This window comes from Lathamus discolor, chromosome 14, assembly GCF_037157495.1.
Source record: "Lathamus discolor isolate bLatDis1 chromosome 14, bLatDis1.hap1, whole genome shotgun sequence".
NCBI classification, from domain to species: domain Eukaryota; kingdom Metazoa; phylum Chordata; class Aves; order Psittaciformes; family Psittacidae; genus Lathamus; species Lathamus discolor.
In genome coordinates, this window is record NC_088897.1 from 11,589,519 (window position 1) to 11,608,153 (window position 18,635).

At 49.7% G+C, this 18,635-nt stretch overlaps 1 protein-coding gene across 9 annotated transcripts in view; it reads right to left on the reverse strand.

The window, feature by feature from the left end:
• Nucleotides 1-18,635, reverse strand: part of MSI2 (musashi RNA binding protein 2) — a 212,300-nt gene that overhangs the window by 20,654 nt on the left and 173,011 nt on the right. For 4 of the 9 annotated variants that reach the window (XM_065695193.1, XM_065695195.1, XM_065695192.1 and 1 more), the window contains 2 exons: nt 15,715-15,789; nt 1,242-1,349 (listed from right to left, as the gene is read on the reverse strand). In XM_065695193.1, the coding sequence (XP_065551265.1) occupies nt 1,242-1,349; nt 15,715-15,789 (183 nt within the window). Of the gene's footprint in view, nt 1-1,241; nt 1,350-11,611; nt 12,777-15,714; nt 15,790-18,635 lie in introns of those variants that run through there. The other 5 variants (XM_065695196.1, XM_065695194.1, XM_065695197.1 and 2 more) reach the window with 3 other exon arrangements.

Consider the following 18,635-nt stretch of genomic DNA (forward strand, 5'->3'; position numbering starts at 1 on the left):
CAAAACATGGGGAAGAGGCAGAAACGATGAAGTCTGTTTTCCTGAAATCGCATGGAAAATCAATCTCTTTTTGTCTTTGTTTTCTTTGGGTTTGGTTTTTTCTCCCCTCCACAAAGGGGCAGGAGTTGAAGCCGGGAGATGGGGAATGCCCACAACCAGTCTGGCAAGTCACCCCTTAGGCGCTCTCTACATGCCACAAGATGAAACTGGTACAGATAATCCTTTGTAGCCTGCAAGCAGTGCCAGTTTGCATGGAACGGAGTTCTCCTGGTGTCTTTCTTTGGCCTCCATGGCATCAGGCTCGCACTCGAGACACACCTGCGCCCTCCTCGCAACCCCTCCTGCAGCGGTTCGGTCGGAGCTTTTCGGGAAGAGCCGGGTTTATCCACCGGGAATGCCGGAAAAGCCTCCGCGGAGCCCCCGCTGCAGGACTGTGCCATGAGTGAGCTGCAGAGCCGCTGCCAGAGCCACGAGCCAGGCACGGCTGAGCTGAGGCCGGCAGCTCACTGACGGCTGCATTGAACACTTCACCACCTGAGCAAAGCGCTAGAATTCACTGGTTGAGCTGAATTTCAAACCTGAGGTCATAAATTGGCAATGATTCATTCATTTCCCTTAAAGGGAAAAAAGTAAAGGTTTTCAGCAGGGCAGGAAGGAAAGCTCTGATGCTCCTCGTGAAGGCAGGCTGGGTCTGAACACACAGGGGTGGCCAATGCCAGCCGCTGTGATCGCCCCGTGCCAGGAGAAGGCACTGACCCCAGGGGGACATGGACCCCTCACATTGGCCACGGTGGAGGAGGCGAGAGCAGCTCCGGGCGTGCTGGGAGCACCCAGTGCCACTGCCACCACCTCAGCCCAGCACCAGCTTTCCATGAGGAACCAAAGCTTTTCTTCAAAACCACAAATTAATCTTTTTTTCTTTTTTTGGGGGGGGGGGGGGTGTCTCTTATAACCTCGAATTTAAACCAAAGAAACAAAGAAACCAACGTAATAAAGGAATAAAGAAAGAAACAAATCAGAATATCTACCCCGGGTTTGGCAGTTCTGATGCCAATCTCCTGCAAGGTGCTCCATGGCCTCTGCTTGTAGTTTGGGGTTGGATTGGGATTGATTGATTTAATGCTTTTCTAGGATTTTTAGTTTCTGATCGTTTGTTTTCAGGTCCCCGGGATAAGTGTGAGGAAGAAATCAGAGAAATGATGGAGAGCTGCAGCCACACAGAATACCGACAGAGCTTTTACCTGACCCTGCACTCTGAGGGTTTGCTCTTCCACGGGCCCCCCTACCTGATCCTCTTGCTGCCGCCACGGCTGCCGCTGCTACTGGTCCATAGGCCGCTGCCGGAAAACCTGGCCGTGGAGAGAAGGAGAAGGGTAAAGACAGAAGCCAGCGGGTACCGCGAGTCAGTGCGGGGCACGGAGCGGCGCTCCCGCAGGTTGCCATCCCGGCTCTCCATGCCACCAGTGGAGCCATCACCACGTGCCCACTGCCAGTGGTCTCTGCCGGCACAAAGGTGGCCCAAATGCCCTTGGCAGAGAGGACTGTGTTGGCCATGCCTGGCCACGGCACACGGCTTACATCCCCAGGCTCTCGACTGGCTGGGGTCAGATGCTTCCCAAAACAGCAGGGAATTCTCCTCTTTGCTTATTTGCAGGTGATAATAACATGCTGATCTACAGACAGAGCACTAATGGAAAATACGAGGAGGCCCTCATGTCGAGATCACAGATTTGCTGGGATCAAGCAAAAAAGAATCACTGGAATGTAATTTAAAACAGAAAAGAGAGAAAGGGAAAAGCTCTCGAAAGCAAAACAGCCGCGGATCAAGGCGCTCTAAGGCACACGCCCTGCTACAGGGGCCCGAGCCCTTACATTGGAATGAAATGCTGCTAGCGAGAGTGCAGGTTTAGGTTCTTTACTTCATCAATGTTCAAAGGTCTGCCAGAGGCTCGGACTTCAAACATGGGCATTTTAGGAGGGCAATAAGGTCCAGTGGCCAGCAAGAACCCCAAAGCCCCCTTGCTGCATCGCAACCGAACCCTCGGTGGTTCCTGGTCTCTGGGGAGCTCTGACTGCTCCCAATAGGAGAACCCTGGGGGTAGTGACCACCACGGAGCTGCCCCTTGAGAGGGCTCCAGGACTTTGATCACAGCTGCTTTGCGATGCTGCAGGACCACAGAGGAACAGCTGAGGCGACAGAGAAGACCCATGAAGCGGACTACAAGCCCCGCTGCCTCTAGCACCATCACCTCAACTACTGGCAATCTACCAGGAGGAAAGAAAGGAGCAGAGAACAACTAGGCTACAGTGACGTGAAGCTACTGAAAACAGCAATTAAAACCAGACATACTTGCATTTAAATATGGTAATAGGGCTGCAGGGGGAAAGAAAACAGTAGAGGTAAGTGTAGACTCTGCTACCCCTGGCTGCTGTTCCCTGTGTGCAGAGCCCATGAAACACAGAGCAAATCCCATCCCTTCATGGCAGTGGGCATCTGTTTGGTTTTATGCTGTGTGGAGTGGGATGCAGGAGGAAGCGCATCCAGACAGGGGACTATTATAACCCAATACCTAAGCGCTAAACTCCTCCTTGCTGGTGATGCAGCCACCAACCCTGGTTGGGACCCCCAACATACATTTAGGGCTGGAGCTGTGATATGCCGGAGTGAGAAGACTTCAGTGTTAGAGTCCAACCAACCTCCAAACAGCAGGAAAGCATCTGCAGGACAAGGGCTGAGGCTCTGGGTCTTTGTTTCCATGCAGAGCCATACCCAGGCCAGGCCCCGAGCCCTCCTGCTGTGGGTAAGCAGGAGCAGAGCTGGCACCATCCCCAGCTCCTCCACTCCCTGCCCATGTCCCAAGAGCAGTGTCCTCAGCGTTCCCATGGCACGTCCAGCACCAGCTGGCCCCCAGCAAATCGCATTTGGAGACTCCAGGGGCTCCCTAAACCGTCCATAAGGGATCAGAGGAGCAGCGGATTTTCCATGGAATAAAACGCCTCTGCCAAAACCAATCAAATCCCCGTCGAATCACCCAGCATCCCCCGCAAACAGCACAAAAAGTGGGGCTGGGAAGTTTGTTTCTCTTGTTCGAGTGCCAGGGACGCTCAGTATCTATTTGAAATGCAGGACAAAAAGTTTTGCCATGCAAAAGAACGATGAAATAACAAGGGTGGAGAAGGCACTCGACAGAAAGAGCCCGAACAAAGGCTCTGTTACTGCATTCCAGGGGACAGATGTGTGAAAAATTAATCCCTCCACCCCAAAGAAAGCCATTATCCCGGTTCTGAGATAAAAGCATCTCCAGGACATGGCATTCCAAACAACTCAAGTGTGATGGGCTGCTTGTGCGCTGCCCGGGAACGCTGCAGTTGGCAGCAGGGCAGAGCCACAGCGGGAGATGGAACCAGGACTGGTTATCAGGGGCAAACCCTGCTCACCAATACAGACTCCCAGGCTGGCTCCATCACTGGAGGATCCCGAAATCAACCCAAGGTACTGAAAGCAACCAATCCCCACCACTGGAATGACATTTGCCAGGCACTGCATTGATCGGCTCGTTCGCACTAATGCTGCTCACGACTGCGCTAACTTCTGTGCCGTTTGCTCCTGAGCCTCGCAGCAGAGATCAGCAGCTGACGCTGTCCCCGCGTCGCAAACGGGATCAAACCAGGCACAAAGAAGCAAAACGACTTGAGAAAGCCATGCGCGGGCAGGCAGGGATGCTCGCAGGTTCTGGTCTCGAGCGCCAGCACTAATCTCTGTAATTCCCCTCCTGCCAGCCCTAGGGCCCTGTTTAAGCACTTTGGTCACACTGGATTATTGCCTCCCATTGTTTATAAACTTCCAGGCCAGCAAAGACTTCAAAGGATGGCTCCACAGTGACAGTACAATTAACACTGAACCTGTTCTGTGGGCTCCAAGAGCTCCTGCCTCTACCACCCTTCCGCCTGTGCTCATCCCATGGGATGAACGTCTCAGGGCTGAGCTCTCCGCAGCTCTTTGGTGAAGAGGAAAGCATCAGCAAGCACTTTTGCTGGCTGCCAGCCCCCACAAGGAACCTGCTTGTCCACAGCACCCATTTCTGGCCCCCCAGACCACAGTGATGCTTGGGCAAGGCTGTGTGCCTGCACAGTGCCCTCCCCTGGCCCTCTGCTCTCTGAAGTCAACTGGGAAATCAAAAGCAGAGATCAATTCATTTGGTGCCTGTTTAAAGCACTCCCATTCCCGCTGTAATGATCCCTGTCCTTTGTGTATCCGCTGCTTACAACCGCCTAGAGAAAGCCAGGTACCAAAGCTGCTCAACAGGACGAAAGTGCCCACTTTGGGCATCGCAATTAGAAGGCATCTTACACTAAATGTACTGCAATGGGCTCGCACACTGCCCAGGGCAGCCCTGAGGATTCACACCGATTCCATGCTCTCGCTTTGCTCCCAGTGAGCTGGAGCCAGTGTCCGGAGTTCCATTTTTCACAGATGAATCCTGCAGCTCCCTGCACCAACAGCTCCACTTGAACGGAGGCAGCTTTGTGCCAGGGCAGACGGACCCACTGCTTGAAGTGCTCTGCCCTAAGGTGACAGATTTAGTCAATGGCTGCCTGCAAGCAAGCTGCTCTCCCCAAGGCACAAGAGCCTGGAGGAGTGGGACTGAGGGTCAGCCCAGAGCAGGGCTGGATGTGGGCCGGCTGCTCAGTCCTGCACTTGGCATTACCCAGGAGACAACACCAGGAGCCTGGGATTTCATGGATTTTCCAAGGCTTTGTGAACAGAGCTGGTGGGAGCCACAGCGCCTGAGGAGGGACAGTGCCCACAGGGGACTCGAGGGGATCAAGGGCTCCTGGGGAAGGACACGCTCCCTCCTGCTCCGGTGGGATCGCCTCCTTCCCAAACCACCGATTTCTCCTTCATCCCAGCCTGAAGCTGGCTCCAAGGCCACTGGAAACCCCTTAACTCCAGGCATGCTGCCAGGACTCGTGTGCAGCCCTGGCTTTCCTATGAGCAATCACTGACTCCTTCAGACCTGCTCTGCTCAGCCCCTGAAGACTCCAAATGTCTTGCATCCCCAAAAAGGACACAATATCCCGTCCTCTACAAACAGCCAGACCACAGGAATCAAACCAAAAAGTAGTCACAGAGACGATGAAATTAGTTCTTAGCTCAAAAAACATCACACAAAGACTTTTCTCTGCTTGTAACGGCAAAAGCACTTGGGGCACACAAGGGCATCTCTTTATACTCCAGCAATAAGCACAGGGATTTGAAGCGAGAATAAACCCAGCAGCTGAGATGCTCAAATCACCACCAGACTCCAGAAACCCCCGCAAATGATGGGGCACGCACGGAGAATAACATAAAGGGCCCCCTAAAACTGCGCCCCGCAAGCAGAATGCTCCCTCTGTGTTCATGGAGTGCTCGCGGTACCCGCACGCACCGGCAGAAGCACCACGTCTCCCTGGGGGGGTCTTGGGGTGCCCTATGCACATGGGATGGAGCTCTGAGGCTGTACCCCCCCCTCCCAAACCACTTGGCCCCAGTGGTGCTCCCCAGTGTGCTGATCCGAACACCCATCCCTTAGGAGGTTCACCTGATCTGCCAGGGGAAAAGTGCAAAGTCTGGAATATAAACTCATCTGCAGGTTGAGTGGGAAAAGGAGAGGGGGAAACGGATCCCCTCTTTTCAAACACGGTTACCAGCAGCTTTGATCAGCACCGAAAAGCTTTGCGAGGCTCACAGCTGTCATTTCAAATGGGTTCTCGCTTGCATTATTCTTTCCATTAGGCAGCGTTATCCTCTTTGTAGGATCTTTAGGCTTCGTTTCAAAAGTATCCACGACTCAAACCCATGAAGCAGAAGAGCCTGGTGGCTTTTTTTTGGGAGGCAGGCAGGCGTGGGTCCAATTTACCGGACAGAATGTAGCCTTTAATGGTGAGCACGCGAGAGGGAAAGCTCCGTCCCAAAACAATCCCTTTATGTTCAAGCCCTTCATCTTGCAGGCCTCTCTGTCTCAGACTCCCCCCAACCTTCTATAAGGAAACAAGGATGAGAAAGAAAAAAACCCTGCTCCCATTTGAAGCCTTAGATTAAACGCTCAATGTTTAGAGAAGAATACGCCCAGAGAAATCAAGGTTTAGCGAGAATTGATGAAAGATCGGGATTCTACCAAATCATTCGCGATTCATTATCACAGTTTAGTAGCAATTAACTCTTTGCGATTTGATTGAAGACTCTCCCTAAGCTCTCCCACAGCTCTTGCTGTAGGAATGGAACGCGGAGGCAGTTCCAAGCCCTGCTTGGAACGTCTCGTGTTTCCCACCTGGTCTGTCTTTAAAGCAGTGGGATAGCGGCATCCACACGACAGCAAGCAGAAGGGACGAGGCGAGGCGCAGGGCAGAGCTCCGTGGCAATGAGAATTGCTTTCCTAAGCTTTTGATCAATTCTATTAACACTTTTAGCACCTCCAAGCCCACCCAGAGCCCCTGCTTGTGACAGCCCCATTAAGTGTTTCCCTTTGTCTTTATACGCTGTGTTACATCAAGCTTATTAAAATCTATTTCACCAGGTCAGAAAATTAGCGCACTTCAGCTACAGCCCATCACGCATAATGGAAGCCTCATTAAGCAGCTCACTGCAGCTAGCCAAGGCACAATCATCTCCTGCTTAAAATGTACCGTGCGTGGCAAGACTCCGTCGAATTCCCCACGTCAGCCACTGGAACGCGCTCCACACCGGATGCATGTTTGCAGATGGATGTTATTATGAGCAAAGATCTCTGCTTTGGAATTTCAACCAAACAATAAACCCCAAATAGAGTTCATTTCAACGTGGGCACTTCCACTTCATGTACAGCAAATGACCCATTTTTCAGCTGTTACCACTCTCAGGCCGCGGGTTTTAAAATGAGAATGATGCACTTTTGCCCAGTAATTACTTTATGCATCAGTGAGACAAAGCCTTGTTTGTCTCCAAATTATCATTCTGTGTTGTTTCAAGTGCAATAGCCCTTTTGAGGCTATTTCACCGTGCAGAAAACTGGGAAACTTCTCAAAAGCAAACAGCTTATTCTAAGAAAACTATTCCAACAACCGCAAACCAAAAAGCCAAAGCTGGGAGCTGATGGAGTTTATTTACTCTACTTAGAAACTGCTCCCATCCTAGAGCAGCTTCAAGGCATTTGCCAGGCTTCTGCGATGTGTCCTATGAAAACGATGCCTCCCACCAGTCAAACTCAATACGTAATCTGGATTCTCCCTAATTTAGTCCCTGGTGAAACACCGAGAATTATGAGCTTGAAGCGAATGCAGCCGATGTGGGTGGAAGAGAAGCTGAACCAAACCGCCTCCTGAAAGCAATTCTGTTTAATACCAAGTTGAGCGCGCCGATGAAAGCATTTCTCATTTGAAAGCCCAAAGCCAAACATTTGCTACTGACTTTTAATAAACCAGGTAAGGATAAATGAAAGGACCGCTGCAGGGGGAGGAATACCTGTGAATTCACTGCACCCGGGCTGCCAGGCAGCGCAGCAGCTCTGCATTTCAGCCACCTGCTGCTGAACGAACAAGGGCAGGTTAGATGGAACCGCGTGAAGGAATATGTATAAAGTTCAGCAAAGTGGCACTGATTTGCTTCAAGCTTCATTTCAGTTGCTTCGATGGCACAGAAAATGAGCTGTTTGGTTAAACTGCTCGGTTAAATTTTTATGAATGACCTAAACTGGGTAAGTATTATTAAAAGACAGATCGTTGATGATGAGCAAAGGCATAGGAAGAACTAATGTCTGGAGGCTGAAGGTGGAAAAATTCAATGCAGACAAGAGGCAAGTATGGAAAAGAGAAGAGAATTAATCAGAGGACAAGCTTATCAGAGGTAGGAGACTCTCCACAACCTATGCGAGTCGAAGTCGCAGGTGAACGCTCCTCTCAGAGAGATGCTGCAGCAACAGCCATTGCTGGCAGACAGGGAGCTTCCCACTGCCTCGCTGGAGGAACTGTCCCGGGGGATTTCCTAATCCACGTCAGGAAAAAGGTCAGGGGAGAGGATTGTGATGCTGAGGCCAGAAACCTTCAGGGCATCACTGCAGCGAGTACATATTACTGCCTCTGGGCAAAGGAGGACTTGGAAGCTTAATTATCAGCTTGAAATCCTACCAAGTGTGCTTGAAAAACATTCACATTTCAATGTTTTTGTGCTTTAAGGACAGGAATCACCTTAAGTTCTCTGCAACCTCCAGCTTTACGGTTAAAAAGTGTACCTACAGAGACATAAGGTGTAAAAGCAGCTAGCCATTGTGCTTCTGGCTAGCTCAGGCACGTGGAATCCCTTACAGCAGAACAGGCATTACCAGATCATGTTCTTTCTATAGGGTTTATCCATGTTTTCCTGCATACATGTGTGTCTGCATTATGCCTCCTTGCTCTTGTGACTAACCAGTCTCGTTACACTTCCCAGTTGCTGCAGCTGGGGCCTGTTCACAGCAGGAACCATCACTCAGGAATTCTGTTGCTGCAGCATCACCCCAAAATGCAAAGAGCTCCTGAGAGAAGGGCAGGTCTGGGGGCTTTTATTCCTCTTCTCTCCTCCCTCTCCCTTTATGATCACCCGTTTTCAGGGCAATGACCCTGAAGTTTTAAAGCCTGTCCCAAACTCCATGCAGGGACCAGTGAGCAGTTAAGAACAGGACAATCAGCACTGAAGTTCAACGTTCAAGATGTTCTTATTGCTCAAGCAGTCACCCAAGGTATCAGTAGAGAAAACCTAATGAAGGATCTGGGCAGCTTTGGTCCTTGAACACCTCCAGAGCAGCCTTGCTCATGCAGAGAGGGCAGGAAAGGGGGACAGGCAGCTTTGTTACTGGCCACACTCTGCTGCTATGAGAATGGGTGGAAGCCAGACCATTGACTCGGATCAACAGCTCATCCCTTGAAAACCTCACCTTCAATTTAACATCCAGAGACTATTTTAAGGGGTGGGGAAAACGGGAAATGAAAAAGGAATTTTACTCAATTCTCTACATTACAAAAATGCAGCTCTTCCCAGGAAAAATATGCCCAAGAGGCAAAGCACATAAACTCTGCTCGGCCTCAGGGAACACCTCCAGGTACCATTTTTTCCTGTGTCAAAACAAAAGCTTCTGTCACCTAAGCAGAACTTGAAGAAGCGCCTTCTGGCTGGAATTGATGGGTTTGCTATATTAATTTCTCAGTTTGCTGTCTGCGGTTCCAGCTGCTCCTCACTCCAGGGATGCACCTGCAAAGTGAATGGTCCCTCTTCAGCCTGCCCTCTGTCAGCAAAAAACCCCCCAGATCCTAATTTTAAATCAGGTCCAGTCTATGGGCTTTGTTTCCACTGATGGAGGCTGAAACGGAGAGGTTGAAGAGTGGTGATTAAGGTGGTTCCAGCAGATTCAAATACCCTTTGTAAGTGCACTTTTATGCCATGCAGATGCAGTAAACATTTTAAGGGGAAAAAAACGAAAGCATGCAGCACAGGGATGGGCAGAGCAGATTTTAAGCAGTTAATGATTAGACAAAGGAGTGAGAAACATTCCCAGCTTTGCTCCACATCTCTTACTGTTATAAGGCTTAACCAATGGAACAGGCAATTTAAAGTACCTTTTATATTTCTCCCTCCTATTTTGCAGCCGCCAGCAATTTCTCCTTCTTTCTTAATGTTAACTTTGACCATTAAGGTATCATGACAAGACAAACTTTGCTCCCATTACTAAATGTTATACAATCTTAGACTTGTGTAATGGCGCTTTAAATGAGTGCTTTACAGAGCTGACCCTTATTGATACTGACTTCATTACTCCCTACTGGCAAAGGAGCCACGTGTAGGCAGCATCTCCGCTTTAAAACCACTTTACATCACCAGAGTGGATAGCTGGGTGCTTTTGCACATGGGAATGTGGCTCTGGGTCATTGAGGCACCACGTGCATCACACTGGGAGCCAGACCTTGGCTGGTGCATCACAGCTAAGTGCTGTGTGGGGTCTGGTTTATGCTCCTTCCAAGGGGTCCAACTCCTGGACCCTGCCAGGCCACACTCAGCAAGGCAAAGCTGCACCTCCTCAGTGTGGCCATTGCTCTGTGCCACCACAACCTGACACAGGGGGGATGGTAAGCTCTGCAGTATGCTGATGCTACAAACTGTTCCTCCCATTCCCCCTTCACTCCCTGTAAGAGGTTACTAACCAAGAGTGAGACCTGCAGGAGCCTGGTCTCCTACTGCTGGGTGGCCTGCATAACAGATACAGGAACTTCCTTACCTCCCCTCTTCTCAGTCACCATGAAAAAGAAGCCTTAAGCATGTCATTACTGTAATAATTACCCTTGTCTTTGGTATCAGCTCCTTTTCCTCCCTCAGAAAATAATGATTAGACCTACGAGGCAAGCATCACAAGTAACTTCCACACGAGAACACCTCCTGCCAGCCCCTATGGCTGACAAGTCAACAGTTTGTGACTGCTATCAGGAAAGAAACCAAATTAACCTCTACAGATGAACAGAAAGATGGTCTTAAACACTCTTATAATAACGAAAACCATCAATTTCCACTTCAAACTGATCTTGTGCTGTTTTCACAGCACCAGGCACTGCAGGAGCGTGACCCAAGGCTGGGCTCTGCAGACTATGGAGGACCAGTATTAATAACCAAGTGTATTTCCCCGAGCTCTGAGAAGTTTGTGGAAATATCTGGTTTTTCCCACCTCTCCCCACACACAAAGGTTTTAATCAGCTTTAACAAACAGACAAGCAAACAAAGCCTTAATTAAAAACACCCTAATATTAAATTCCTGAGCTGAAGGCTTCTAAATAGCTTTGAGAATCCCTGAACATCCAGGTAACGATGGAAGACGGGATAACTGAGAACCCCGGCTGCCGCTGCAGCCAGGGCCCCTCACAGCGACAGGAATCACCCGATTTTCCTTTCAATTTCCAAACAGCAGGAACAGATTCCTGCCCTTTAGTACTGCAGGGCTGGCCACAGGGGTTTCTAATACACTTATGGGTTTGATGCTTAAACCCACCTCTGTCGCTGGCACGGTCTGCACTGACCGCAGTGGTGCAGCACTTTAACTGTGACCCAGCATCACTCCTCTCCCCCAATTACAAGTGCACTGGGTTTGGTTTTTGCTGTAAACACACCTCGTACGTAACTGTTCATCTGCAGGTTCTTCAAACACCGGGTCACACACTGTGAGTGATGGTTGTTTTAGTCTTTTATTCAACTGTCATTGGTACTGGTTATTTGGTGCGTCCAAACCAATATATGAAACCTGCAAGCTAAGAGAGCAGCAACACAGCACAGCCGTTGTAAACAATTTATTATCATTTTCTACCTCAGGTACTTACAGGAGAAAAGGCATAAAAAAAGGAAAAAAAAAAAAGGGGGAAAAAAAAGGGGAAAAAAAAAAAAAGAAAAGCACAGATGGACTATTTACAAAAAATGAGAAAATTCACAATAGCAGAAATGTTTGCAAATCATGCACACCAGGACAAGTTCACAAAAGCAAAGCAATTCATAGCAAAAAAACCCAAACAAAATAATAAGAAGCCATACAGATTAAAGAAAAAATGCTATTGCCTGCAGGAAAGTCAAAAGAAAACTACCCAATTATTACATCAAGCATCTTTAATGAAATGAACAGCACAGCCGTGTATTGTAGAGCCTTTGACACTGACATTTTGAACAAGTGGATTAACAAACATTAAAATGCATTACAGTTCTACTGTAAGCATGCAATTTACTTCTCACAAACTTATGAAATGGGTGGAAACACTTCAAGAAAACCAGCATTTAAATAAGATGTGTGTTTGCTACCCAGAAGTCAGAACCTGGTCCTGTTAATGAAGCCAATGGATGGAGCCATGGCCGCATGGGCTTGCAGCTCCTCTGAGATTTGAGTGGAGATTAAGAGGTGCGATACAGCTGAAGCTGGCAGGGGAGAGCTCATCCCATGATTTGCAAGCAAAGGCTGGAATTAGAAGCAACCACACAGAGAATGTGAGAGCATCACTGGTGACAAGGCATGGGACAGGGCAGCAGCTCCCCAGGCCCCGGTTCTGGTGGCTGCTAGCAACCTCCTCTAGTGGAAGGTGTCCCTGCCCGTGGCAGGGGTTGGAACTGGATGAGCTTTAAGGTCCCTTCCAACCCGAACCATTCCATGATTCTATGATGATGATGAGAGCTCTAGAGCGAGCCACCAACCAAAGGGAATGGAAGAGGAGAAACCACATGTGGGTCTGCTGCACCCACAGGGCCACACCTGCAGGCACAGGACACTCATTTTGAGCAATTAAACCCTGTGCTGCTAATGATCCTAGTGACAGGAGATGCTGGTGATGATTTGTGCTACTGCTCAATGTCTCTGTCCCCATCATCATGTTTTGCTTCCATGATAAAATCACTTCTAAGAAGTTTGTGAGAAGTCATGCCTTCGTAACGCCCCTGATCCCCATCCTTGTGAGTTACATTCCAAGTGGGCATTAAAAACTCATCACAAAGCAGAGGAAAAAAAAACCCCAATAAAACCAAAAAGGAAATAAAAAGCAAACTCAAAGCAGTGAGGATATGGAGCCTTTAAAAAAGAGAATTAAAGAGTCCAGTCATTCAAACCAGCCAGTAAGAGCAGCAATTTTTCAGTGGACATTGATATTAAACATGGACCACCCAGGCTTTGTCTCGCTCTCATTAGCACTGTAGTAAACCCCGATTAATTTGTTATGCATCTTTAAGAACTAGTTGATAAAAATTATGTCTTGTGAAATCGGCAAATAGTCTGCAAAGTGAAATAAGAACAGAAATTAATAGATTAAACTGAAAAGATAAGTCCCAGAAATTAAAAAAAAAAAAAAAAAAAAAAGGCACAGAAAGGGAGTGATTGCATTAAAAAACAAAGAAAGAAAAGAAAAGAAAAGGCTTTGGACTGAGTTATAGAGGAAAAACACCACGATGGGAAGAGACACAGCAGTCGTCAGAGTGATTGCTGTGTCCCACCCGTGCGGACAGGGAGCAGAGGAGGATGCGGGATTGGACCCATCCAGGGGACCTGCCAGCAGCTCCAGTATGGAAATTGAAATGCAAATGGATGGATCATGACATCTGTACCCTCGCTGCACTGGGACAGTGGTGAGCACCAACAGGACAGCTCAATTCAGACGGGCATTCCATTTGGGACTTTTATTAATGAAGTAAACAGGCAGCACAACGCGAGGAGGACCCGGAATAACACCCAGTGGCAGGCGAGGAGCCTGTGGGATGGTGACTGCCACCGGCACAGCTCTGTGATGACACCCCCCAGGGACAATGAACCCCCCCCAGACAGCCCAGGCTGGTGTACTGCAGCACCGGCAGCAGGACAGGGCTCACACCACAACTGCACTGCAGCAGAAAGCACGGCCAGGTCTCCGTAATGAGCCTCAGGAACACAGCTCTGTATTTAGATGCATTATTTCTACATCTACACTTATCACACACATCAGCACAGTCACAACCCCACTGCTGGTCAGGCACCATGGAGCTGGGGGCAGGCGGGGCTGCCTGGGATGCTCCTGCAGGAAGAGCCAAGGATTTCTCTTTTCCTATCAGACACCGAGCATCTCGGTAGACCCCTCACTGAAAACACAGCTTTCTCTCAGGTTCACATGTGCTCCTATCTCACACCCTGAGCCACAGTTGTACTGTGGGTGCCACGGGCAGCTCTGCAAGTGCCAAAACACTGTTAGGGAAGGGTTGGGGTGTTCAGGCTCTTTGGAGGTGGATGACTACATGCTGGAAGCACGCTCAAGCTATTCATCCTGTAGCACTAAGTGCCTTTCCCCATGGCCGGTCAGACATGACACCAACTCCATTCCTTCCCATGGGTGTCTGGGGGACGAGTAGGTGCCGGATTCCACAGGACATGGCTCCCTCCAGCAGAGAAGGGTGAAAGGAGAGCGGCAGAGCCCCACAGACAGCTAGGACACAGCACGACACAACCATGCGAGTGGCACTTCCACTGCCATTCCCATGGCAGGAGTGAGCAGCAAATGCTGGCACATCCCCATCCTCAGCTCCTGACTTGCTCCCGGGGCACCCTGGGCTGTGCTCCCATGGCACAGGGCTCTCTGCTGCCAGCATTCCTCCCTCCCAGCGCCTGGCTCCAGTGAGCTCACCCCATCCTGCTGATGCGCATCAAACCCTTCGCACTATGCCTCTGGCCAGGCTCCTGTGCTCTGCACTGCTCCGACAGGTCACAGCTCTAGAGACCAGAGTCCCACATCACCTGGGCCAAGCCATCTAACAATCCTATGAATGGCTCTGACTGCCGTTAAGGAATAAAGAATAGGAGTGGGACTGGAGCAAACAACATGGGCAGAGCAACAGGGCAGGGAAATCCAAGCAAGGCAACAGAGGACTCTGAGCATCTCCCCTTGGCTGCCCTGCTCCCGAAGGCACAACTGGTGCCTGCAGGTGGGTGCACCTCCTTTTCAGTGCTGACAATCCACTTCGGTTTTCTCCTGCCTATCCAATCTCTGCAAGAGACTGAAAGCAACTAGCAAATAACTGGAAGGCCTGATTTGGAAAAGAAGGCCCTTATTAAAACGAGGGCTAGAGTCAAACGGTGCCTCTGCTGTCAGCCAACAGACACGCTCATTTTAGACATGTTCATAATTAAAGTCACCTAAAAGCTGCCAATTTTCATCATTTAACTTATCAAAGGTGCCTCTAATTCAGCTGTCTTCATACGAATCAGCTGGTACAAGGGAAGGAGGAGGAAAGTGTGAGACAACACGCGAATGCCTTCTGAAGCCTCCTCTTTAATTCAGCTAACGCTGCACCCTGCTAGCCTGGACCTCTGCCACCCGCTTGTCTCGTAGCCGGCTCCGACTGGGAGGGTGTAGCATGGGTGGGAAAGAGGCAGATGAGCTTTAAGTAGAGCCCTAGCATTTGTGAGTGGAAATGGCAATAAAACCCAATCCTAACAGCACTGCCCCCTTTGGTGTTATCAGTCCTGCAAAAACCAGAAACTACTGTCTCAAGGACACTGCTTGTCTGATGGATGTAAATAACACGCATGCTTCCAACACAGTGTTTCATCCTAATTGCCCACAGCAAAATACAAGGCTGCATCTTCGCCCCAGTGGGCCATGGGTAGAGCCCAGCATCCCTCCACATCCTCACCCACCTTGAGGGTGCTCAGCCCCAGTTTGGTCCCACTGCTGCGGCTGCTGGCAGCCACATCAAGAAAAGGGGCAAACCAAACCAGAGCCAAACTGAACCATCAGCACACGGCTAGAAACTGTGAAGGACACCAGAGGTATCGATAAAGAACACAGGAAGGTTGGACTTTACTGCATTTGTAATGAAGACACACTTACCAGAGGACAGAATGGGACTGTGTGTGTGAGTCTGTGCGTGTATCTCTAGAATATACATGAAAGGAAAAACCCATCAAAGGGAGGGTAATAGCTCTTAAATTATCTCTGTTGCTGTATGTTTTAAGAAGTTTGTTTTCAAATAACCAGTACCAATTTACACGTTAGCAAAAAATGGATTTAAAGGATGTATATATAGATGTCTATTTTAAAATAGCAAGAAGATCTGCTGGTGTGTGAGATGCTCCCTGCAGGCTTGCCTGTCTCAGCTTGCAGCTATGGAGTTAAAAAGATAGGAGAAAAAGAAGAAAAGGAAGGAAAGAGGGGAAAAAAGTGAATCTGGAAATGAAATGTACATACCTGGGAACTGATAGCTGTAACTGGGGGCAAATCCGGGATATCCTCGGCCATACGTTGCAACGAAATTTGGGTAACCTTGATCAAATGTAGAAAGAGAGAGAAAGAAAGAGAAGTTTGAAGATTAGTGCAGGTGTTTTGTTGTTAAATACAGTGCACAGTGACATGGAGGATGGGTGAGGCGATGCTACGGAACCTATCAACCCCCAAGATTTATTCTGCTCATGCCAAGCTGCCAAAGGTTTGGGTATTATCTTGAACAGAAACCCCTGGAGCTGGCTGCCCTCCCTGCTCGCTAACTGCTGGGCTCTGAGCACGAGACCTGTCACTCAGGTAATTAACATGCACTTTGGTATCTCAAGTCCAAGGACTGTGCATACTTGTTAGCTGGAAGAGTAAATGCCAAATGCTAAGGCTAAACACATAACACAGGTTTGCTCTGACATTTGGAGAGCTTACAATGAATGTACTTTGCTTCAGAGCTATTGACAGTTGGAGATTAAGGTAGTAGTAATTCTTTATCCCGGGAGTGTGAAGGACAACAGTTAACACATCAAGAGTTGGAGGCAGCCGCAGCAATGAGCCAGGCAGTCAAAGAGCTTTTAATTTTTCAGGAAAGTAAAACCCAGCCAGGAGAAGTGCTTTGGAGAGCAACTTCTGGGATAGGCACAGAAGCACATCCAACCTCGGGCAGCTTTCGAGCTTTACCATGAGAATAGTGGTTAATAAAGATGCTCGAGTTACTGCATCAGGGCCAGGCTGGCCGGGGCTTGGAGCAACCTGCTCTGGTGGAAAGTGTCCCTGTCTGCGGTGGGGAACTGGATGAGCTTTAAGGTCCCTTCCAACCCAAACCACTGGAGCCCAGGCACACGTTAAGCAGCCGAGTGGCTCTTCTGGGGGGTCTCCTATCTCTGCTTTTATTTCTTCCTTAATACACTCATACATCACGCAGCTATTCTGCCGCTGCAAGTCCCTCCGCTCCTGATGGGATTTATACATACATACAACGTACTATTAATCATAACCTAAAACCGGAAGATAAAAATGCTTGGATGAATTTTGATTATGGGATTAAGCAGTGCCAGGGGAAAGCAGCCCCGCGATCCCGGACAGCACGCGGCGGCTTTCAGCGCTGTGTACACACTGCTTAGCCCCTGCTTATTTATTTCACAGCTCAACAGCTGGATTCCCTTAGAAATTAATCACCTCTGTCATTAAATCAGCTCTTTCGGAGCTAAGCTTTACAAATCTTTTCTCCTCTTTCTTTGAAAACCAGCAATATCGATAAACGCGTTGTTTGCTGAGTACGCAGTGCCATTAACAGCGCCGCGAGCTCCCCCAGCAAAAGCGCCTCTGTCCTCTCCAAGTGGAAACCACGAAGTTTTGGTCTGATCCAACCAACTTCAGGAGCCGGCGGTGGGGTGCAGGATGCATCCATGCCGGGATGCTGGTGGCAGCGCTGCCTGGGGGGGCTCTCGCCTGCATCGCCAGCGCTCCGCGCGCTCGAGGTCGGGCAGATGAAATCATAAATTTATAATACAACATTACTTCAATTTTCCTCTTCATTTGCTGCTGCAGTGCCCAGCTCTGCTCTAACGAGTCAAAGCCTGAGCCGCGCAGGGGAAATTGCCTGGCTGAATATCTATAGCGCATTAACACCATGCCCATGTGGATGCTTCATCAAGCCAAATTATGGCCATGCTGACCTACCCACCACTCCCATTAGACGCCATTCTCCTCCTGCACTGGGCACCGAGCAGTTTAGCTGCTGCAGTAGTCCTGGGGAATGATCAATCCCTCATCATCCCTTGTTGCTACACCAAAAGCCCAAGTTTTGCCTGGATTACCTCCTCCAAAGTGAGACCCTCCTCAACTCCAACCAACAACCAAACCTGCTTTCCCAGCACCACTTCCACCCAGCTCCTGCCTCTGACCCCCGCGGCAGCAGGTCCGATGCACCCACCCTGCAGGCTGGGTGACCATCAGCCCATCATGCTCTTGGTGGGTAAGGATCCTGGGACAACAGGAGACCCGAGCTGGGCTTTTGACTCCCGTCTATCCCACCCTCTCCAAAGCTGACCCACCTCCTGCTCCACGGGAATTAAAGAGCAAGGCTGAGGCTGTGTTTGCAGGTGCTGCTGTGGGAGCTCGGGGGGGTCATTGAGCTGTGCCAGCCCCCAGGAATCCAGTGCTGACAAAGGGCTCCCCATCCCGAATCCTGCCTCAGAGGCAGCCGCTGCTCTGTTAAACACAGCCTGGTGGAAAAAAGGAATGACTTTCTTTGAAGGGCACGAGCTTCGTTTATGCATGAGTTCAGCCTACCTAGACTGTGTGCAGTAACGCAGAGCCTGCTCTGCCTTGAGCAGTGATAGAAGGAGCCTGGTAGAGACCTGAAATCCGGTGTTCATACGGACGCTGTTTCGGCTGTCCGGGAGCGTGAGCTTTATGTGCCGAGTGCTCCTGGCCCTGGAGGGGTTTGCAAGTTAAAAAGAGCCCGACTTTAATATTAAACACCAGCAGGTCCAAGACGCCCACTGCCAGAAGAAGTGAGTCCTGTGGGGCCCCAGCTCAGCCTGAGCAGTGCTTCAGCTGCCTCCAGAGCTGAACCCCATAACAGCAACTGTGATGTCCCACAGGGAGCTGCTTCACATGGGAGGGGAGACAGAGACAACTCCTATTAACATTGCTCCTCAGTTGCCTTCTCTTCTCTCTTTTTCCAAGTTTTCAGTCCTGAATGGAGGGGCAAAAAGCCGTGGGGCAATGCAGTGACACCTGCATGCCCTTGGGTGACAGAGGTGAGGCTTCTGGACCACCGAACATCCCCCACTCAGCCGCAGATGTGTGTTTCGCCTGTGAGAGGGGATATGGGGCCTCTTCAGGAGCATCCCTGGCGCTGGGGAGCAGCTCTTCGAACCGGGTGGGCT